Raw genomic sequence first — 23,010 nt, 5'->3', positions numbered from 1 at the left:
ATTTTAATCTCCATTTAGTATCAATCCCTTTCAAAGTACTTCAATTAGCAAGATATCTTTACCCTAGTCAAAATATTTTCTAGTTTAATATTTGATAGATGTTCGATAAATTATCAGTTTTTGATAATACTAATCTTTATCTCATTCCTTTACTGTGGATTAAATTATCAACTATGTTATTGTGACAATTGTAATGTTTATTTAATAAATCTATAATAAATTCTACGATATATGAAAAAAACTGTTAAAATTATAGCATACTATAAAATTACAAAGAAAAAAGAAAAAAAGGTTGCATCGGCCGGGAATCGAACCCGGGCCGCCCGCGTGGCAGGCGAGCATTCTACCACTGAACCACCGATGCTACGGGAAACATTTCAAAATATTACGTAGAAATAGAACTAGTATGATCTAGTTTTAGATAATAAATTTTAATATAATCTCAGTACTCACTTTTAAATACTTTTGGTTGATATTGGCATCTAAGATCCGTTCGAAAACTCTAGACCTATTTGTTGTATTTACTACAATGGACCGATGTGCGACAGACACAGTGATTCATCATAAGTTTGTAGTACAAATTTGCATTGTACATCATATTTTTGCAACAGGCCCTCAAGGAGTTTTCTCAGGCCGTACCCTCGCGAAGGATCTTTTTCGACAACAAACATATAAAAGCAATTATTAAAACATACAAACCTACTAACTTCAGGCCTAATTCAAACAGATAATCGATCATGTATATACATACATAAAAAAGACACACGTTGCTAAATCTGGTAATTAGATTTAACAACTGACTTAATCTCATAACAACGATCATATAATTATGCATATACGTATACATATTATCTATAAATATAATAGCCCAATACAAATAACAAAGTTGCCTTCTAAGCAATGTTATCAAGTTTAATTAAATGCCAGTAAGAAATTTATTATAAGAAACCTTAAAAGAAAAAATTGCATTTGTTTCGAAGAAACAAGAAAGAAAAATCTGTGTGTTGCCACTTTCGTACTCTAGCTTTTGAATGACTTCTAGTTGATACTTAATGTGCGTGTTTTCAGTATTGTTATCTACATATGTATGTATATATATGCATATAAAAATACGCAGCCATTCAAGTGACTTGAAATCGCAGAGTTGCCAGGTACCAAATTCTATTGTTTAAGTAAAAAACACAGATATTATTTCAGTTATTTTACTTAATAGTCGTTATACAGTAAGAGAACGTGAAGCCTTAAAAATATACAAAACAATCGTTCAGTTTTCTATACTAATGGGATCTAGGAAGTGGTAGCGACACAACCTTAATAGTGTAATAAATTAAGTCCTCTTAGGTATTACATCGTAGGTCACGGGTTGTCTATTTTAAAATTGCAACACAGAGAATGATACACATAATGGTTTTAAAAAAATAAAACACAGTACGTAATAGAAAATTACAATTAATAAGGCAAAAAGAGTACTTGCATCGGCCGGGAATCGAACCCGGGCCGCCCGCGTGGCAGGCGAGCATTCTACCACTGAACCACCGATGCTGCGTAGGAAAAGACAAAATATCTCTAAAAACAGCTGCAATATGACCTATTTTCAGCTATTAGCAAATTTTACTACGAGTCTATTATCATGCCATATTTCAACGCTCTCCAATCTTTATGCTACTATGCTTCTCCGAATAAAAAATCTTTTTCTACGCCTCCCTACCTTTTATTTTTTTAATAGATATAATAATATGAACACGTTTTAAATAATAAAAACTTTATTACGTAGAAAGGCTGAAAACTACAATTAACAAAATAATAAGATTTTACTATAACATATACGCGCGTTACGATATGAAATTTTGTTTGTAGATATTATGGTATAAAAATTAATATTTTATTAAAAAATTTTGACATCTTCCCTGTAAATAGTCTAATAATAGTAATATTTGAGCATTTATTTCAAAACCGCAAGGAAAGTATTGTATGCCCGTAATACTAGTTGCTGTATTTAAAATAAAATGAAAACTTTTAAAAATATTTAAGAATCAGTAGAATTACATATATATAAAAATAGTACAAGAAAAAGTAAGTAACTGTTCGTAGCTTTCGTCACCCACGGATTTGGAAAAAGAAGATGCGGACACTCGAGGGTGCCATAAATTGAGTCCTCTTCCATACTACGTTGTGGGTTAACAGTTCTGCAACTTCTTTTCGGTTTTACTTACAATATTTAATAGGAAACCAGCAGTACGTTTTGGAGAAATCATCTGTTCGTTTCTAGAATCAAAAATACACTTCCTGATATTATTTTACGACGTTCAGCTTCTTTGACTATAATTCAGTCCAGTACGTTCACCGCTGCAGGTGTCACGTAAACTTACGGGTTGGTTGATGAAATAAAATAGCTGAGTCGTAACACAACTATTAATTTGGTTTTAATTAAACTTTATTATGAATTCAGCAATCACAATGTAATACACACTGAATTAACATAAATCACAATTCACTCCAACCACGTTATGTAAGACTTAGTTACAATGATACATTAAGTACGCGACTGTTATAAGGGTAGAGACCGGTAAAAGATATGTTGACTATTCTAAGGATACAGAATAAGTGAGTCTTACTGACGATACTGTAGCTGAGGAAGGCTAGGGGTGGGTGTGTCTAAGGACGCGGGACTATCGGATTTGTTGATGACAATTTTGGTCAAGGAAGTAAGGGCAGTAGACACCGTCTCCGATTGGATAATAAGACAATTGGTGGGCCAGGGAGGGTTTTAGCCGCCTTCGCAAGAAAATTGCTAACGAAACATACCAGATGTGAAGAAAACCAACTTTCTACGCTAACACGTGGTAGACAATAAACGTAAAAGGGAATCTAAGACAAGAAACACTCGCTTGGTCCGAAGGACCTTAACTATAAAAATTCCAAGACCCCTGGTGGATACTTAAGACTATTGAGGGTACCCGCCAAGGATGTGCAGACATCTGGGTGCCATCCTGTCCGCGGTGTGTGGCCTGGTCTCTGATGCGAATTGACGTTACACAAGGAACAAATGAAACGGGTATTACCAATTAGTTACGAAATAACAATACTTTTTGTGACTATCATCTTTTTTATTTCAAAACGACACTTTAATTCCTGAGTTAAAAGGTCAGTAAAAAATATCTATTTATAAAAATTAACAGTTTCAGTCAGTCTCTACGAAACAGAATAGCCCTGATATGAAATGCAAAGGTTTCATGATCACGTTGAGGAGACTAAGTCTTTCGCCTTCCTTTGTTTGGTATTCTACATTTTTTTATACAGGCTACTTTAGCATAGTATACTCTTACCAAATGTCAACAAAACATAAATAACTTTGCAAGCCGGTATGGTCTAGTTACTTCTTGACTCTTGAAAATATTATACAAATATGATAAATTTAATTTAAAAAAAAAATCTCCCCGGCGGGGAATCGAACCCCGGTCTCCCGCGTGACAGGCGGGGATACTGACCACTATACTACCGAGGATTGCATGAATACAGTTTCTATTTTAATGGTGAACCGATTCACATATATTTATATATATTTAACATTATAAATCTTTTTATTCTAACACATTTATATTGTTCACTACATTACTCTTTATGTTGAATTGCTGTTATATTATTCATATGCACATATAAAGACTATCTTTCCTATTTTCGCAGTATTACTTGCAACAGATTTCATAGAAATGCAAAACAGATCAAATGTCACATATCCGAGTCATTGCAATAAACAAATAGATAGAAACCTGAGAAGATGAAGCTTAAGCAGGATCGCTTAAGTTGTTATGTTGTTTACGTGAAACCTTGTGAACTCAACAGTAAAATATAACCCGAATCTCACTCACCAATTTCTCACTAATCGAACTCTCAAAAGATACATCAAAGGTATTCATTCACTGATTTGGTTGTAATCTTTCTATCTACTAATTGAAGAAGTTGCTAGTAAAGCTTTTAAAAGTGGAATATCAAAATATAATTCCTACTGACTTGTTTAAAATGGGATATTTTGATTGAATGAAGAAAATGAAATTGTAATATTTTTCCTATGACTGTGCCCTACGAATAAAGGCCTAAAGTCGTCCCTTTTGTATTGCGAAAAAGCACTTAAAAAGATAACACCACTTTAAGAATCTAGAGTCTTAAAACCTAATTTAATGTTGCATGGACTTTACCATTGGTATAGACGGTATTCAAAAAGACAGTGTCGCATGCGGCCCTGATTGTCATTGCACCAATCAGTGCTGTTATTTGATGCTTTAATTTTGGACCTCGTTATATTGTGAAGGTTATTAAAAGCATATATGCTTAAATATATCACTGAAGTTTCTACTATTTATTGTAAGGATCAAATATTTGCAAGAGTAAAAGTATACAAGTATACAGTCGTATACAAAAGATTACAATAACAGCCAGGACATAGAGGACTTTATTTTACGGCGTGACAACGATCCTTGCATTTTCATAGCAAGGCCATTGTGTTTCATAACGACGAACGAACTGGATTAAATAATTGTAGTTGGATATTAATCAAACGTCTCAAAGTAGCGACAGTAAAATATAGTTTTGAGTATACTTTACGAAATATAGACATTTATTAAAATGTATATTTTTTACGTTATAATTATATAAAAAAGGAAAGAACAAAAACAAGAGAAAGTTATTTGAAAATTATGCAAAAAAGACATCTCCCCGGCGGGGAATCGAACCCCGGTCTCCCGCGTGACAGGCGGGGATACTAACCACTATACTACCGAGGAATCTGTGTATTCAATCTTTTAAATATATCTTATAAATGAATAAATTACCAAATAAATTATATCGATATTTATTATATATAAAATATTCTAAAGATTGTCTAAATTCTAAATTATTAAGGATCGATCCAAACTCTATAACTTTCTATCTAAAATGTTCAACTACTATTAAATTATGTACATATAATTACTTCAGTATAATTTATTGAATGCAAAATTACTTGTTTATTTTCAAAGCAGGAAAAATTATGCAAGACAACTAGATTACATTAGGTGATATATATATATGTGCATACATATTCATAGAATCGAATTAAAATTAACACAGAAGCAAAGGTAGTATATGGAGTATATATACATACTATGCATATGAGATTTATATAAGCGGAGCGCGTGCGCTCAACAACTTAGTATCGGAATATTGTTCTCGGGAGTTACTACAGTGTATCTCTGTCCTCCGCTTTCTAAATCACTGTGTCTCGCTCTCTTATCTCTCTTCCTTTCACTAATTTTCCGGACAACGCTGACACATCGGCGTATGCTTCTTATAATAAACAGAACAATTCGAATGCGCTCAAAGTGACACTTGTGATGCGTAACTGAACGTACATTTCTGTCTCGTTATTTCATCATATAAATACTTTTCTCTACTTTTCCGGATAATACATAGTGTTCCGACGTTGGCAAGCATCTCCACACAATCCCTGGTCGAACATATTTTAGCAACAAAATAGAAATGATCAAATACTCTACCACATTAACTGCCATGATATTCCTCTCTGGTAAGTTGCTACATGGAATTTTCTCCTTCCTATTAGTTAGAAATGATTAGATCGTTTTTTTTTTTGCATCTTTTTCTCTATTTTTTTCATTGACAGAATTCCTAACAATGATTCATGACACGCGATATCTTATAAAAACAAAAAGGAGACTTGCGTGCACGGTCGACCGAGGCGGAAGAAAAAATTTGGCATACGTAAGATGATCGCATGTGCAAAATCATGTTTACGAATGGTTTATTTTTTGTGTGATAAATAATGCCTCTAATAGGAAACGTTGTTTTATGAACAAACACATCAGGATTAAGCGTTACCAATCAAAACGCAGTTGTTTCCGGTTATGTATTATTTGAAAGAACTGGTCATTGTTCTATATCGAACATAGCAAACAGTCAAATCTCGAATCTTGCTTTCGACTTTATGATCAAGAAACGAAAATGACCTTCGTACATACTCGCGTAATCGATAACAATACGGTCATTGGGATTAAATGCAGTTACATCGTATCGAATGCTCGATTTATGGACATAATGTATGATCTCTGTGCAGATGTTTAATAAATAGAGTACCGTACCTCACATAGATATTTACAAAGATAGTATAACGATCATGGGAATCATGTATTGATGGGAAGTAAAGTTAAAGACTGCATTGTTCTCTCCTTGTACCGGACTACTTATCATTATAGTACACGTGTGACGAACGCACAGATTGCACGTTGATTCAATCCATGCACTTTGTACTCTATGAAACTGTTTCAGTTTTTTACAAACAGAATATGCATAGAACACACGAAAACATATTTAACCTGGTACAAAATATATTTTGTATACTTTCCTTATTATTTGAATTCATTTTATCAGAAATTTTACGTTATCGTAACCTATAAATCGATGGTTTACTGTACAACTATTATATGTTCACCTTTTGTAAAACTTGTGTTTTTATAAGCAACGAATAGTTCTTGATTGTTTCTTTATGCTGTATAAAAATTACATTTATATCTACTTTATAAATTTGTTAAAAATGATATTTTTGTTTATTATATTATAGAAATATTTTTAAGGATCCATTTTTGACATTTTATGTTCTTAAAACGGACCTTATAATAGCATAAAAATAAATACAATCCAAAAGGTACTTATTTAGGTATAAAGTGCAATTAAATGTTTTAAATTGTTTTTCTCGAAAACGCTAAAAGTGCACATACAATATTTGCGCTGTATCGAAATGTATTCGTAAAACAACAAGAGTAATTAAATTGATTGTAATCCTCACCGACATAAATACTAAATGGCAAAATAATTTAATTACTTTCGGAGATTACACAGATAAAAAATAGATACTTTGTGATTACAAGTCGAAGCAACAACCAATGCAAAGTCCACATGATATTTACTTCCTTTCTGAACAGGAAATGCTACAAAACAAGATTTTTAATAGCCGCGAAGATAAACGTTTTGGTCTTCAACATTTTAAAAAGATAATTAAAAGCTATACACAGCAATAAATGTTTTTTTAATCTAGTTAAAGATTTTATTGGGCTAATCATTAAATGTTTGAACAGAGAATTGTTGGAAATTTACTATTAGTAGAATATTGTATTTTAAAAAAAAGATTTGAATTATTTAAAAAAGGAAAAAAGATTTGCATATAAATTAAAGGTCTATTATAAATTTTCTTATATTTATATAAATCAATATATCAATAATAAATTAATTATTTTTTATTACAGGCTTTCTTGGACATACTATTTCTCAACAAGATGTGCCCAACGCGGAAGAAGTGTTAAACAAAGTTTCCAGTGCCATCAACTTAACCTCATCTAGTGGAATCCCGAATATAAATAATATCAACACATCTGGAATACATGTTTTGGAAGAAGCTACAAATGCTTTCAAACAAAGATGCGAGCAGTATGGGGGAGACGGCGCATTCGAGAATGTTGAGAATGCAAGGGATAAATTCAAACAGTGCCTTGATTCGTTTGTTAACTACACAGCATTGGAGCAAGAAATGGAACAGTACAAGCCTACTGGAGATTTGGATATAGTGTTCAAAAAGTACTGCCAAAAAACTCCCACTCTTAAGCAATGTGTCAGAAATTTTACCACTGCAGTGGAACATTGTGTACAACCACAGGAACGAAAAAATAAAGAACTTGTTCATAATATTACAGATTCTCTCTTAAATTTTGTATGCTACAAAGAAGGAGATCGTATTGCTCGTATGTATTCTTTTGTTGGATCATTTAATATAGGAAACTATTATCTAACCATTGCTAAAAAGCATTTTAATTGCTTACAGTTTTCATATCTGCTAATGGGCCAGAGTGTCTGAAGTCGAAACAACAGGAAATTCAACAGTGTATAAACTCTACATTGGGAAGTTATATGATTCAACTAGATTCCAACACTGAAACTTTACATTTGTTAGATAATCTTCCACTCCTTGCCCTTGGAAATAAAGAATGCACGTAAGGATCAATGCATTTAAGTATAGTAAATTGATAGTAATGATAAAAAAGGCTACAAATATAAATTACACTTTTTTTATGTATTTGCAGGGACATGTCCAAACTTCAAAGTTGTATTGTAAAAGATCTGGAAGAATGTTCAGATCCAACACCAGCAAATATTGTGGATTCTATATTTAATTTTATTCGAAGAGCAACACCATGTCAGAATATGATGGCACTTGAAAGTGCTGCTTCTAACTTCAAAGTTAATTTACTAGTTACAATAAGTCTAGTATTTGTGTCATTAAGATTTGTATAAAAGATTTAGTTCTAATAGAGTTTATGTACAAAGAAACTACTTTGGGAGATAAAAAGATTTTTTTTCTACAAATATAAATTTTACTATTCAAAATATTAGGTTTTCAATGAATATGTGATACTTTTGAAAGTAAAAGTAACATTCCAATGTATAAAAAAAATAAATTTTTTTATCTTCAAAAACTTTTTTCACTACATTGATTGCAATGTAATAAACAAAATTTGTACTATTCTAATGATTCTGGTACCTCAGAATAGACTGACATATTTGTAAGTGTCCATCTGAATATACAAACAAATGTTAAATATAAGTTATAACTACAGTAGAATCTAGATCTTTCTTCACTTTTGCTACACTTGGAATATATTCAATTTTGTACCATAGTAATGTAATCAACTAAATTCATACAGACTTGTAATATAACTACTATGAATTATATGCAATAATAAGCCTCATATAATTGTAATCATTTACCTCTAATTTATTGTAGCGTACATTGTATCTCTTTACGTGATATTTAAGGTTAAAACATGTGTATATTCATTTCTTCATTGTATATATTCCTATGTTATTGTTACAATGATAATGTATCATTGTGAAGCGCCTTTTTATATTCGAAAATATAAAATAATATACAATTTTTCTTATGTAATACAGATCTTTTTACAATAGTACAAATTTATATGTTCAATAATGATATTCATACCTTGTGATGTCCTATTGATTTTTATATCTCAATGCAGTATAGATTGATGTCTATGGTGCTATAACATGTAAGCACTAACGGCATTGTTATAACAAAGTACAATGCCTTGTAAACATATTTATGCAATCATCATTGAAAACTTTTCATGTATGCTATGTTTATTATATAAAATGATTTGAAATTATATTAGAACTATAATGAGATGACAATTATATTGGCAAAATTTTAACCTAATCTAAGATATAGAAGTTGCAAGATACTTATTGCAAACTTATATTTAACAAAAAATGAGTGTAAGTATGAATAATCACTTTATGCATGCAATAACTATCAAAAATGGTCCCACTGAATACTGAAACTTATTAACATTATAAATGATTAGTTGTTCAAATATTTATGTAAAATATATACTTGTACTAAATATCTTGTAAGTTATTTACACGTTTTCAGAATCGTTAAAAATTTTACTAATATAATCATAATATTTGGATTTCATTATAGATTAACAAAACTTCAAAATATTTCGTATAACAGATATAATATGTTCATAAAAGATGTTGACAGGTGTACAGGTCTTTTGCGAATCATTGTATTTCTATTTGTATCATGCATGCATGCATTCAAAAGTTCATATGAACATTCCTCGAAATACGATACATGCGTTTCATATTATCACGCGCGAAACGCTCGAATAAAATGAGAATATCTTCTATTGAAACTGGCAGTATCACATGCGCGATGGCTCAATTGATGCAAGCTGATTGGTCTTATTCCCCTGGTTCAATCAAATCGACCCGCTCATTGGCAAGCACGTGACTTTTATAGAAATATGTACCACATGCGCAATCAGTGTTTTGCGCACATTCGCCTACGTTCGGGTAGATTCGTAGCGCAGGTCGTGAAAGACAGTGCACTTGAGAAAGCCCATCGCAGGCTGTCTCGACGTGTATGTTTTGAACAATTCGCAACATGTTAATGAGTTTTTACCAGATTTTAATTAAAAATTCATGCAGTGTGTTCAGTATACGAAAGAAAATTAATAGTGCAAGACATTTACCCTCTTGATTAAGTATTTCTGTTAGTATCAATTGTGCTATAAGGAAAGTGAAGGACGATGCCAGGCAAAGGAGGTAGAAGACGAAAATCCGGTGAGGAAAAGCTGCTTTTCATTTTTCATTTCATTTCCCTGCTGATTTACGAATGCAAAATGATCATTTTAAAATATCTTCAAGGCCAGGCATCGACCAAAAGAGTTTCGATTAACTTCGCGTTAAACATTCTTTATTAAATTATCAGCATTTTCCTGGAATGACTCATCAAGCATTGGAAATGTTATTTATTTCGCCTTACGTCACGTGCTAGATGGTCAGCTATTCCGATTATTTCAACGATATCATAAATAAAGTCACAAAATGATGTCGTGGCTGAAAAAATTGCATATCGATCTATAAAATTTCTGGCGATATGTTCGAGTTGAAGTAACGTCGTGACATTACCACCTATCCCCATGTGACTTTCATGCTTTTCGCACATGGGTTTGGGTTAAAGACAGAAGGAAAATTCTTATGTTCGAAATATTAAGAACTAACGATACCAATCGCTACATTATTCGTATTGCATAACGAGATATAGAAAATAATGCGGAAATGCTTGTTCTGTAAATATTAAATTTTTCTTTGAATCGCAAAATGTTTAATAAAAAAAGAGACATGTTTCGTATGTTACAGAAGCTTACACGAAAGTTTAGGTAGATGAATCATGCTTTTCAAAACAACCGATGCTTTTTTCGCATTATGTGTACTAAATTTAGATCGTCATACGTAGTATTCGATCCAATATTATTTATCATTTACAGATTATTATGGTAAACTTATCATTTCCTTGATGCGAGTTTGAGCTGCGTAAATGTTACTTTTGCGTTTCATTTTACAAATAATAACGTTTATACTTTAAGAATGTTGATTATTTTTATGCACATTAAAAATTAAAAGATTATAGTGAGCTAAATCATACAATTTAATTCTACGTGATTTGATACAAGTAATTATTTATACAAATCATACATATCATGCAATTATCAGTATGCGTCATAAACATTTGAAAAGTTGCATTCATTAGAATTGCAAATATTTATAATGAATGTGTAACACTTATATCACACAATGTGTTGTAGTAATTTTCTGGTTTATACTAAGTTATACAGCTGTTTTTTGAATGACTTTTTGTGGAATTATAATTTTATATAGATTGACTAAATTTTTATCTAGACAGTCACATGTGGTATAATTATTTTAGATAGCAACAGCTAACAGCTGTTTAGACTTCACATTATGTAATATGATATTTGCTTTTAATATCTGCTATATTTGACTACTATTATCTACATAAATTAAACACAGATATTGATCATTCATCATTTATGTTATTGATAATTTTATTCTTTATCTCCTTTCAATGTATTATTTTATATAATAAAAATAGAAACAATCTTGTTTCCCTTCTTACAATATTTTTTATTTATTAAATATTGCCTGTAACAAGAAAATCACTTTGCCTATAGGTCATGCTGGAAAAAAAGCTGAGCTAACATCTGATGAAGATTCGATTAATAATGATGCATGCAGTATATCCAGTAGTCAGTCTGACAATCGCAGCATGTTAGATGATATGAATGATAATGAGGTTGATGAATTCGTGCAGCAAGAAGCATTCGAAGAGAAATTAAAGGAAGCGATTGACGGTTTAACACAGAAGAGTGCAAAGGGCAGAACAATTTGCTTCAAAGGAATGGAAAAAATCTTTGCCATCAAGTACATTCCAGATTTTGTAGAGGATAGGAAAATGACCATCACAGATTCAGTGGAGCGGGGTTTGAAAAAGGGCCGTGGCGAAGAACAATCTACAGCAGCCAGGTTAAGTACCTTGCTTTGTGTTCAACTGGGAGCTTTCGAAAGCGCAGAAGTAGTCTGTCGTGATTTGAAAAGTACTTTGACTCTTATCGTCAGCGACACCACGGCTTCCACACAAGCACGTTCAGAGGTAAAACAAAACAAGACAGTTCGATTTACATGCGAATAATAAATTATCTACTTTTACAGTGTTGTTGGGCTCTAAGCATGAATCAATTCTTATCGGGCAATGACGCTACCGCCACTATGGAAATTGTGCAATTACTGTCTACTATCTTTTCTGGTTCTTACCTAAAAGGGAATGGTGCTATAGCGACTATATCTGTGGAGGTTGCAGCGTTACATTCTGCGGCTATATCAGCGTGGACACTTCTTTTAACAGTAATGCCTCCAGCTGATATATATAATTTGCTTGCGAGCAATAGAACCAATAGTTACATGCCGTAAGTATCTTCAAACGGGCTAAAAAGTTGCGTGAAATAATAAAATTAACCATTTTTATTAAAGGTCCCTGAATAGATTATGCGAGTTACTAGAATCACCGCATTTGGACGTAAGATTGTCGGCTGGCGAGGCCCTAGCTGTAATATTCGAACTGGGTCGCGATTTCTCTTGTGATTACGAGCAAGATTGGTCGTTAGATCTAATTGAGGTGTTAAAAGAGCTGGCTACGGATTCGAACAAGTACAGAGCAAAAAAAGATCGCAAGCAACAGAGAGCTAATTTCAGAGACATACTTCGTTACATAGACGTGCGTTTCACAATAACAATATTGAAATATCGTACGCAATCACCATATACTGTATTATTGACGACACATCTATGATTTTTATTAGGAAGACATTGTACCAGAAATGCATGTAAAATTTGGTCAAGAAATTCTGTATTTAGAAGGATGGTGTGCACGAACTCAGTACAACGCATGCTGTAGATTGCTTGGTCCAGGTATAAATATTCATCTTGCAGAAAATCAACTTCTGCGCGAAATCTTTCATCTTGGTAACAAAGTTTTACCGATACCATTAAATCAGAAAACGAGTAAATTAGAAAGAGTAAGTTTGTTAAGTTTAATTCCAAGAGATTAATTATCATTAACTTTAAAGAAACAAAATAATTAATTGAGTGAATTTTATTATATTTCATTTAGACATTGATGAATGCTGCTGCATTTAAGGCACGTACTATTCAACGTAATAAAAATCGGGACAAACGATCGGCAGCCTTGGCACCGTGATTCTTCAACTTTCTGCTTTTATACGCTAGATAATTTTTTTTCAAATAAGAAACACGATTAAATTTTTTATTTATTATAACCATTCTATAAGGACATAAGAAAACTTATTGCATACTATTCTCCACGATAATCTATTTTAAATTGTAAATAGAAATGAACAAAAAAACTGTTATACTTCAAAATTTCGTTTAAATTGGGTAGATAGAAAATTTGTTTTAACTTGTTCTTAATTACAGTCGAATGTTGTTTAATACTATTTCAATTCTGTATATACAATATTAAAATATGTACATGCTACAAAACTGCTTAGTATCTATTATACTTGTTTTTCTCTATTGAATTTAATGATTATTATTATGTTAGTATAATTTTGTGAAATTGCGGTATAAAAATAATTTTTTTCTAATTTTAATGCTTGAATTATTATCGATTGTTTTAACTTCTGTAATATTTAGAATGTACACAAAATTATACGCTAAATGTTTGTATTAGATGTAACTATTTAAATAAGTTATGTTATTAAGAATCGATATATACAAATATATGAATTGGCATTGTACATAATTACATAAGTTATAAAATGTAGGATAGGAATACTTCATTATATATTATATGATAAAATAAAGTGGAGATACTTGCAATTACTGTCATTTTATTATTTTACATATTCGATTATTGTACAGATCTGTGTACATAACAATCCCCCTCAATCATCTTGATATATGTAGTAAATCTCTTATCTACATCATCACAGTTATGTCAGAAAGTATAAATACATTAGACGAATTGTATGTAATACATAAACTATCCAAATGGTATTTTTCACACACATATTACTTTATAAAAGTGTAATTACTGCATAATCGCAATCTGTTTTATATAAAACACTTTTTGTAGGAATTTTTCCTTTTTTTCTTTTATGAGAACATCATAAATATAATTTTACCATTTGATCTCTAAATTCTCTTTCAGTTAGCATATGCCACCTGTAGTTTAATATTCTAGATACCTCTTTTTCCGTACTTTCATAGCTACGACTATTTTCTTTAATCCACTGATAATGTTCTGGTGACCAATTCATAATTTTTAACCAATCCCCGTCGCATTTCTTTAGGGTTGAATATCTCCGGATGTACAAGCAACGCAAGTTCTTTGCTGTAGACACGATTTCTAATATCGTGGCGGTTGAAATTTTATCTCGAATCATCTGCAGAAAAACATTTATTAAATATACAAGTCTGTTGAATTATGAATTCAAATTACTCAAAATCTTTTTTATGAGTTAGTTATTTGAAAGACAATTTGACAAATGTATTAGCTGAATACTAAGGAAACCAATCCGTGGATTAACGTAATCGTATGAAGTATTATTCGTTCAATAACCAAAAGCCCAGGCAAGTTATCAAATGTGTCATGGTAAAATGTTTGCCTCCCACTGATTGGCTTCCAAGTCATTGATACAGTAATCGATCTGAATTTAAATCTGTTGCCTTGTGTACTATTGACAAATCATTGATATATTGCCACACAACATATGTATATAAATAGATCCATAGAAGCTGTAAAAGATGTTTTTCATATTTTCAATGTGTTTCTTTAAATTCCATTATATATGCAATCTAGTTAGATAAAACTTACACAAATAGAGATAAAGCCTTTCGTATAACAAAAATTCGAATGCATGCTATCACATTAAGAGTTAGAGTCATAGAGTCTGATTTTAAGAAAATCACGATATACATCAGAAATTCGTTCAAACACAAAGTGATACCAGTGTATGAAGGTTCGGACACATTTTGCAAAATTGTACTATTGCTTCATCCAATCTTTGTGAAAAATTTCTAGGCGCAAAATATCTGGTTAGACCTTTGAATGCATACACCCTTATTGTCGATTCGAAAAACGTTCCGTGATTAAGAATAGTTGAAGTTGAAATCTGAAATTTTTAATCTATGTAATTAATCTTTGGATTATTAAATTTAACAAATATACGCAAATAATCACAAAATATACTAACCTGTGTATTTGGAGTATTTAAAACTATACTGTGACATGGAATACTTCCATGTTCTAACAAATCAATAGGCAAAAGTATATCCGTAGGTTTATAACTTTCCACTTCAAAATGTACTCTAATGTGTGGATTGTTTTTTCTCATTTTTATCCAAGCTTTTCTTGTAGGCTAAATCAATAAAGATCAATTAAATTATTGTATTTGGAACCATGCACTTTATAAAATTAATATTCACAATTATTACCAATCTCATTGTGGTATCTTTCTGGCTATAGCGATTTTGAAGGATATGAAGATGTTGTAATTTAGTATAACCAATTAAATCTATCACATCCTCATGGAGGTTTTGTGGACTAATGACTAATACCTTTGCATAAAACAAATATTTTAAGCTAAATAATGCATATGAATTGTGTTATATTTTTACCTTGAATGAACTTACATTTAAATTAATAAATACCCCTACATGTAGAAGGGGGCAATAATACCTTGTGGTATTGATTAGAATCAGCTTCGTCAACGTTTGCGTACAATTAGCACAGATATCATCCATTAAATGTAAAGCTTCTTTGGTATCTAACATAAGATCTATCAACTCTAAGCATCTCAAATTACGTAAATTACGCATTAACCTTTTCAATGCTTCTAGTAATTTTCCACCAGTACCAAAAAGTCTAATACTATCAGGATCATCTCTATTTGCCATGTTACAAGAAAATGTAAACTTAAGTCGTCGAATGTGAGTACCGACTCCTGCCACTGATGTATTATCTGACCCTTGTCTCTCAGTATACCAAGATATCATGTTCATGAATTCATAAAGATTATAGAAATTCAACATAGGGTCAAAAACTAAAGATCTGAAATTCCTGCCAACTTTATTCAAACATGCAGAAACTCTCATATGATCTAACACATATTGCCAACCACTATGATAGTTAAATTTGCCTCTAGTAAGTGTATTATCCTCCAATGTAAAGGTAGACCATACCCTTGGCAATTTAAAGGCACGATACCATGACCTACATACCAAAGATGCATAGTACCTTTCGCGAATAGTTAAGTAAGAAAAAATTTCCTCTAGAAGTATATCAGGCGTTTGATCCCAGCAGCTGTATACTTTATTTTCTCTATCATCTTCAATGTCGTCTTCAATGTCTATGTACAACGCTATAAAATTAATAAACATTTAATTTTTATGACAAAATAAAGATTATAACTAACTATGCGATAGGAGCTACTTTAAATTTCCTTAATATCAGATTTATCAGAATGATTAAAATTCTTAAGACATAATTTTTTACAGAAATTTTATAGATCTACAACAGTATATTTTTGGAAATTTGCATTTTTTATGAAGTATTATGGAAATAAAGAATATACGGATGAAGCTTCGCATTATACGTATTTTCTTTTTGATTTTTCAAATACAAGTTTTTTACTTTGATCATCGGTAATTCTAATGTTCAAAATGTACGAAGTGCGTACGACATATAATAATACGGTTAATAATTTTGTAAATAGATTAAAAACATAATTATAACGCAATGATTCTATGGTAGTACGTAATTATTTACGTTTCATTTTGCCTTTTGACATTTATCATTCAATAACCTGCCGCGTTTTAAGTCTTACCTCGATCTTCTTCGTCAAATTTCCAGCAGCCCTTGCTCATTTTCACTGTCGAATCGTTATCCATATCGTGTCAAAATAAGTTGATTATTTCTCTCTGATAAACTATTTTCCATACAATATTTCTAAAAATACACGAAAATTGGAAGGGGACGTTGTGGTCGATCGAACATCTCCATGATCGAGTTTAAGATAGGATATTGTTAGGTTTTATTCACTATTCTGAACACTATATTTTTGTACCGGTAAAAGTTTTTGATACTATTTGAATCGACCAATCAAACGATATCGATGATAGTCATAGACTATCGAGAAGATAGAATGGTTATAATTATTCCGAGACTCCGAGTCATATGTTCAAATGAACACAGTACCAGAAAGATAATTTCCTTACTGATTGACATTGTTTATTTCACAAAATAAGCAAGTAATTATTAAATATTAATTAGATTATTATAATGGTTTTGACCAAAACTTTTCCTATCTTAAAGCGATTATTACAAAATACCAAGTAAGTACTAAATTATGTTTTTCACTCTTTAAAAATCTTGCAGGGAAAAAGAATGTGTAGTTTACTTGATTTTCAAATAATTCTTTTTTACAGACAATTCCATACTTCAAGAACTAGCAAAGAATATGACGGACCTGGTAAAACAACAATCGATATCATTAATAATCAAAATATTCCTGAAACACGCAGATTTTTAATAAACAAATGTTTACCGGTATAAAACAATTTTGTAGCTCTTATAAGACTACTTGATAAAGTTGTATACTTTTAAGTATAAATTACTTTTGTAGATAGGATTTAAATTAAACGATGATTCATTACTATTGGGTCCTATTGTAATTTTTGATGGAATGATTCTGTCTTGGAATATTGGTTCTGCGAAGGACATAAATGAAGCAACTTTATCTTTATTCACTATTGTACATCCAGAACTAGATCTCATAGTTTTAGGTCTTGAAACTAATTATGAATATAACAGAGTTCTAGAAATAAAAAAGGTATTACTGAAATATAATATTAGATCTGAAATACTTCCGGTAAGACAAGCCTGTGGAGTATACAATTTTCTCGTAAGTGATGGAAGATACATCGCAGCAGGTTTAATACCTCCATTACCTGACAAATCTAACCTATATTGTGGATTACAGCGACTACCGACTAAAAAGCGTGAACTTATAGATAAATAATTAAATAGCACTATGTATATATATATTAGTAATATAATATTTATAGGATAATTTCTATATCTATTAATGTGTTGCGATATTAAGTGTGAAATAAAATTTTATTAATCATATGTACGAATTCATTTTGTATTATGAATAGAGGAAAGTTCTGTTACGGGTTATGTTGCTAACATAACCTGTAAATATCAAACGCGATAGAGACTGCCACAACGACTCACACGTGTGTGAATGTAATATCTTTTTCGCAAAAAGATAATTATTTAACACTGAAAAAGGTAAAATTTCAAGAAGATAAATCGTTAAATTTGACATATTATTATCTTCAATAATACTTTAACTCTGTACTTTATAGTTATACTTTTTTACAGTTTTTGTAAATTTTCTTTTTATAATGTAATAGTAACATAATTATTTTTCATAGATGAAGTTGAAAAGCTTTCCAAGAGGTGGAAAAGAAGTACAAAAAAGAAAACCATCGGATTTGGTAAATTTATTACATATATTTATCATATTTTAATATCTTAAAATTACTTATTCAATATTTATATGTTAATAGTTATTTGACAAATATGAGAAAATTGGTAAAAGGAATTGTGAGAAACAGAGAGTAAAGAAACAAGACAAAGGAGAACCAAATTTTATTCCCAATACTGCAGAACGATTATCATATGCAACAATATCTGAAGGATTAGTGGTATTAGGATGTATTTATGAAGTGACAAACTATGATTTGCTGATATCTTTGCCAGGTGGCTTAGTAGGTCGTGCTCAAATTACAGATATCAGTGAATGTTACACAAATTTGTTGCAAAGCTTGGTCAAATCACAAGATTCTCAGACAAACGAATTGAAGTCCCTTCCTGAGTTATATACCTATGGAGATTATGTCGTATGTTATGTAAAAGCTATACAACCGCAAGAGACGTGGCAAATTTCGATATCTCTTGAGCCCAGTCTGATAAATCAAAGTTTAGATGTTACTTATTTAGATAGTGGCTCAAAAATAGTATGTACTATTAGTAGTATAGAAGATCATGGTTATGTGGTAGATACAGGTTTAATAAACGTAAGAGCGTTTATTTCTACTAAGGAAAGTGGCAATAAAAAATGTTTGTGTAAGTAAATTTAAATAGTATATACGTTTATAAAAAAAATGACCAGTTATTACTACGAAGTCTTATGTAGTTCCAGGTAAACAGCTTCTATGCTATGTTAAAGAAGTTAAAACTAATGAGAATACATCAACGATTATATTAACTTTGAAACAGAAGCTTGTTAAAGCTATTTGTGAAACAGAAATTAAATCATTGGACAGCTTGATGCCAGGCACAAAATTTAATCTTTCTATAAAGAAAGTTTTATCTAATGGCTTATGTGTTTCATTAGATGAAAACAATATAGGATTCATAAATCAAACATATTTAGATGAGCCCTTATCTAAATACTCAAATAATCTGAATATTACTGGGACATTATTATATATTTTGCCGACCATCAAATTTGCATACTTCAGCTCGACGATAGATAAAAATAGAGACAATACTATTAAGCCTGGAGATGTTGTAAAAGAAGCTACTGTTCTATTCAGAGAATCTGGTGGAATAGTACTACAATTAGCTAAGAGTGGAATACGGGGATTCGTTTCCTTTAAAAGAACAAGTGTTGAATATGATACAATCATTGAAAAATTTGCATCTGGTACCACACATAAATGCAGAATATTATCATACAGCTGGTTAGATGGAATTTATATCTGTACCATGCAACGTTCACTGTTGGAACAGAAGTATTTTTCATTGTCTGATTTTAAACCTGGCGATGTGATAAATGTAAAGATCACAAATATTGATAAAGTGAATGGTTTCATTAATGTACAACATGGTAAATTTAATGGGCAAATTGCACCAGATCATATATCTGACGAGGGCTTAAGTGCCTTAAAAAAGCTGAAAGTCGATGAAGAAGTAGAAGCAAGAGTCTTGTCCGTTCATATAGACCGAAAAAAAATATATCTCACTTTGAAAAGATCTTTAATAACGAGTGACTTGCCTATTTTAGCAAACATACAAGACGCGAAAATTGACGCAAAACACCACGCAACTATCATTCAAATACATAAGCGTGGAATATTGGTAAAGTTTTTCGGGGATATTAAAGGTTGGATTCCACATTTTGCTCTTGACATGCTAACATCTAACGTAAATTGGAACTATTCGATTGGACAAACAATTTTGGTAAAAATTCAAACAGTGAACACAGATTCGGGAGAAATAACTCTAAATGTGGCTAATCAGGACATACAAGTTGAAAAAGCAACATTCGATATTGGTGAAGAAGTAGAAGGCACAATAATAGAATCATCCACTCAGGGATTATATTTAAGAATCAGTAGAAATGAAGGACAAACTGTTAGTACAGGATTTTTACCAGCTGGTCACATGTCACCTTGTATGGAGATAGCAGCTCTACTAGCATCAAAATATGTTCCTGGTGATACACTTTCAGCTCTTGTATTTGCTACAGTACCTAATCTAATTTTAACTAGGACTTTTGTAACTCAAGGAAGATACAGGAATTTTGAAAAACTGAAAATAGGAGACTGTATACCTTGTACGATCAAAGATATGGAGCCAGATGGTATAAGACTAATTTTACCAGTTGCAGAATGTACGCCATTTGGATATGTGTCCTATAGTAACGTTAGTAATTTTAATTTACTGCACACAAACCAAATTTTAATGGCAAAAATATTTTCTATTAACAAGAAAGAACAACAATTAGGACTAACATTGTCGCTAAAGAAAATATACGATGATCTATCTGATCCTAAAAGTAGAATGGTGGCAGCATTGGATACATTAATCCTGTATTTTAATAAATTAGTAGAACTTTCAAGGAATTCATACTACAAAAACAGACCAATTGCATCTGTAAAATTAGGGCAGAGAGTTACTGGAACGATTGAAAAAATTACAGCTGATGGTTTGGTTGTTCAATTGCAGAATAACTTGCTCGGTATAGTGTCTAAGGATCATTACTCTGAGAATAAAAAAATAGGGGACAAAATTTCTGGAACGATTATATGGAAAAATTACGTACATGAGCTTGTCGAATTGACCACGTTATCGTCAATAATGCATAAAATAAGTGCCAAACAAAATAAGCAAATACAATTCCCTGATGGCAAATTGCTACGTGGTAGAATCTTAATGGTGACAAATTGGTTTATCTTGATATTCCTTCAAGGTATTGGTAAAGGAACTTTAGCTGCGATACCTGTACGTCGTCACATAAATGATTTACAGCCAGATCTAACACCTTATACCATTCATTCTAAAATTAAATGTTACGCCTTATTAAATTCCAAAGAATCCGATATTATGCCTCTCTGCATCATAAAATCTGCATTTGAGAAGAAGTATTGTGTGAGAGAGAAATCAGGTGATAATAATAACTTAAAAAGAAAAAAACAAAATCAAGAGAATGTGGTACTCACCAAAAAAATAAAAATTGAAAAATTACAGGAAGTACCAAAGATGGAAAACAAAGGGAAACGAAACAGAGAAAAACCAGAGAATGATTTAGAAAAGGAATATTCAAAGACAATCTGTGATGAACAAATAGGAGAAGAAAAGATTAAATTGGAAGATACCAAACCTTCCAAAAAAAATTTGAGAGACACATTTAAAAATGTTAATAATGATAAGGATAACGAGCAGAGGCCAAGGACATCTGCGTGTGGATTTTTCTGGGATAGCAACCCTGATTTGACTCTCCTTCAGGATAAAGAGTCATCTAGTGATAGTGAAGATGAAATAGAGGAAAAACCAAAGCTGAAAAATAAGAAATTAAGCGCCGCTGAACGTCGAGAACAAGAAAGACAGAAGGAACGTGAAATTCGTCAAAGAGAGGAAGCGCTCGCCAATAACCTGTTACCAAATTCCGTAGATCAGTTCGATAGATTAGTTTTAGCTAGTCCAGACAGTTCAATAATATGGTTACAGTATATGGCATACCATTTACAGACGACAGAAATCGAGAAAGCAAGAGCAGTTGCGAGACGAGCGGTGAAAACGATTAATTTCAGGGAAGAGAATGAAAAATTAAACGTTTGGAATGCTTGGTTGAATTTAGAGTCTAAATACGGAATTCCTGAATCATTGAATGATGTTTTTCAAGAGGCAGTAAGGTCTAACGATTCACTAAAAATATACAATCACATGTTGACTGTTCATGTCGAGGCTGGCAGGCAGATCGAACTAGAGAAAACAATTAATACCATGATCGGAAAGTTTAAACATATTCCTGAAGTATGGTTTAATTGTGGAGAAGCTTTGGTAAAAATGGGTTTGAAGGACAAATCAAGGCATATTATGCAGAGAGCATTGCAATCTTTGCCAGCATCTGAACGTATGTATACAATAGAAATAAAATGTTATAAAGAATAAAATACTAATATAATATAAATTTTACAGATGTAAATCTAATGGCAAGGTTTGCGATTATGGAGAACAAATTTGGGGATAAAGAGAGAGCACAAACTCTGTTTGAGCAAATTCTAAGTTCCTATCCGAAACGGGTGGATATATGGTCCTGTTATGTTGATTCTTTGGTTAAATCTAATGATATTGATATAGCAAGGTAAACATATTATTTCAACTATATTTTGTCTGTTTAATTTCATAGAGAATTTACTTTATAATAATTTGTATTTACAGGAAAGTTTTAGAGAGAGCAGTTCTTCAGGTATTACCACCTAGAAAGATGAAAATCCTGTATAAAAAGTTTATCAATTTGGAAGAACAGCATGGTACTCAGGAAGACGTGATTCGTGTTCAACAAATGGCTGTAGAATATGTAGAGAAGCAGTGTGCAAGATGATAAAAAATAATAAAACATTTTGACAAGTATTTTATTACATCATGTGAGCAAAACCTTAATTACACAATACCTAAAAACGTCCAGTTATGTAAAGTTTTCTACC

The 23,010-nt window shown here is 31.5% G+C and overlaps 4 protein-coding genes, 1 long non-coding RNA gene and 4 other non-coding genes across 13 annotated transcripts; 3 read left to right on the top strand and 6 right to left on the bottom strand.

Moving 5' to 3' along the window:
• Positions 1-293: 293 nt before the first annotated feature.
• Positions 294-364, bottom strand: Trnag-gcc. The gene has a single exon. It is a non-coding gene; the product is annotated as a tRNA-Gly (tRNA).
• LOC117236430 lies at positions 313-1,516 on the bottom strand. Its single transcript, XR_004493852.1, has 3 exons — positions 1,448-1,516; positions 454-652; positions 313-363 (listed from the first exon to the last, which is right to left on the bottom strand). It is a non-coding gene; the product is annotated as an uncharacterized LOC117236430 (long non-coding RNA).
• On the bottom strand, positions 1,472-1,542 carry Trnag-gcc. The gene has a single exon. It is a non-coding gene; the product is annotated as a tRNA-Gly (tRNA).
• A 1,891-nt stretch (positions 1,543-3,433) lies between these two features.
• Positions 3,434-3,505, bottom strand: Trnad-guc. Its single transcript has one exon. It is a non-coding gene; the product is annotated as a tRNA-Asp (tRNA).
• A 1,204-nt stretch (positions 3,506-4,709) lies between these two features.
• Trnad-guc lies at positions 4,710-4,781 on the bottom strand. Its single transcript has one exon. It is a non-coding gene; the product is annotated as a tRNA-Asp (tRNA).
• Positions 4,782-5,164: 383 nt separating this feature from the next.
• Positions 5,165-13,595, top strand: LOC117236506 (interferon-related developmental regulator 1-like). Its single transcript, XM_033499517.1, has 11 exons — positions 5,165-5,560; positions 7,293-7,784; positions 7,865-8,033; positions 8,124-8,331; positions 8,434-8,603; positions 10,151-10,188; positions 11,601-12,079; positions 12,139-12,392; positions 12,457-12,700; positions 12,786-13,001; positions 13,097-13,595. Exons 1-11 carry the CDS (start codon positions 5,515-5,517, stop codon positions 13,181-13,183), a joined length of 2,403 nt encoding a protein of 800 aa, XP_033355408.1. The 5' UTR covers positions 5,165-5,514; the 3' UTR covers positions 13,184-13,595.
• A 220-nt stretch (positions 13,596-13,815) lies between these two features.
• Positions 13,816-17,038, bottom strand: LOC117236568. 5 transcript variants are annotated; one of them, XM_033499644.1, is made up of 7 exons: positions 16,833-17,038; positions 15,640-16,367; positions 15,433-15,564; positions 15,201-15,365; positions 14,955-15,119; positions 14,130-14,390; positions 13,816-14,053 (listed from the first exon to the last, which is right to left on the bottom strand). In XM_033499644.1, the coding sequence occupies exons 1-7, from the start codon at positions 16,894-16,896 to the stop codon at positions 14,036-14,038; spliced, it is 1,533 nt and encodes a 510-aa protein (XP_033355535.1). In that variant the 5' UTR covers positions 16,897-17,038; the 3' UTR covers positions 13,816-14,035. The 5 variants fall into 5 exon arrangements, with proteins under 5 accessions (XP_033355535.1, XP_033355534.1, XP_033355536.1 ...); XM_033499647.1 differs by lacking the exon at positions 13,816-14,053 and adding an exon at positions 14,822-14,838 and having other exon boundaries at positions 14,282-14,742; XM_033499643.1 differs by having other exon boundaries at positions 13,816-14,390.
• A 136-nt stretch (positions 17,039-17,174) lies between these two features.
• LOC117236570 (NADH dehydrogenase [ubiquinone] 1 alpha subcomplex assembly factor 3) lies at positions 17,175-18,136 on the top strand. The gene is made up of 3 exons (XM_033499648.1): positions 17,175-17,340; positions 17,434-17,554; positions 17,631-18,136. Exons 1-3 carry the CDS (start codon positions 17,288-17,290, stop codon positions 18,024-18,026), a joined length of 570 nt encoding a protein of 189 aa, XP_033355539.1. The 5' UTR covers positions 17,175-17,287; the 3' UTR covers positions 18,027-18,136.
• Positions 18,137-18,205: 69 nt separating this feature from the next.
• LOC117236567 (protein RRP5 homolog) lies at positions 18,206-22,944 on the top strand. The gene is made up of 6 exons (XM_033499642.1): positions 18,206-18,301; positions 18,448-18,510; positions 18,583-19,141; positions 19,212-22,436; positions 22,502-22,667; positions 22,745-22,944. The coding sequence occupies exons 2-6, from the start codon at positions 18,448-18,450 to the stop codon at positions 22,905-22,907; spliced, it is 4,176 nt and encodes a 1,391-aa protein (XP_033355533.1). The 5' UTR covers positions 18,206-18,301; the 3' UTR covers positions 22,908-22,944.
• The last annotated feature ends 66 nt before the right edge of the window (positions 22,945-23,010 follow it).

The sequence above is a fragment of the Bombus vosnesenskii genome, unplaced genomic scaffold (genome assembly GCF_011952255.1).
Source record: "Bombus vosnesenskii isolate JDL3184/JDL3185 unplaced genomic scaffold, Bvos_JDL3184-5_v1.1 scf7180000013349, whole genome shotgun sequence".
In the NCBI taxonomy this organism is placed as follows: domain Eukaryota; kingdom Metazoa; phylum Arthropoda; class Insecta; order Hymenoptera; family Apidae; genus Bombus; species Bombus vosnesenskii.
The sequence above is the reverse complement of the archived record's forward strand: the minus strand, read 5'-3'. Positions and strand labels throughout refer to the sequence as shown.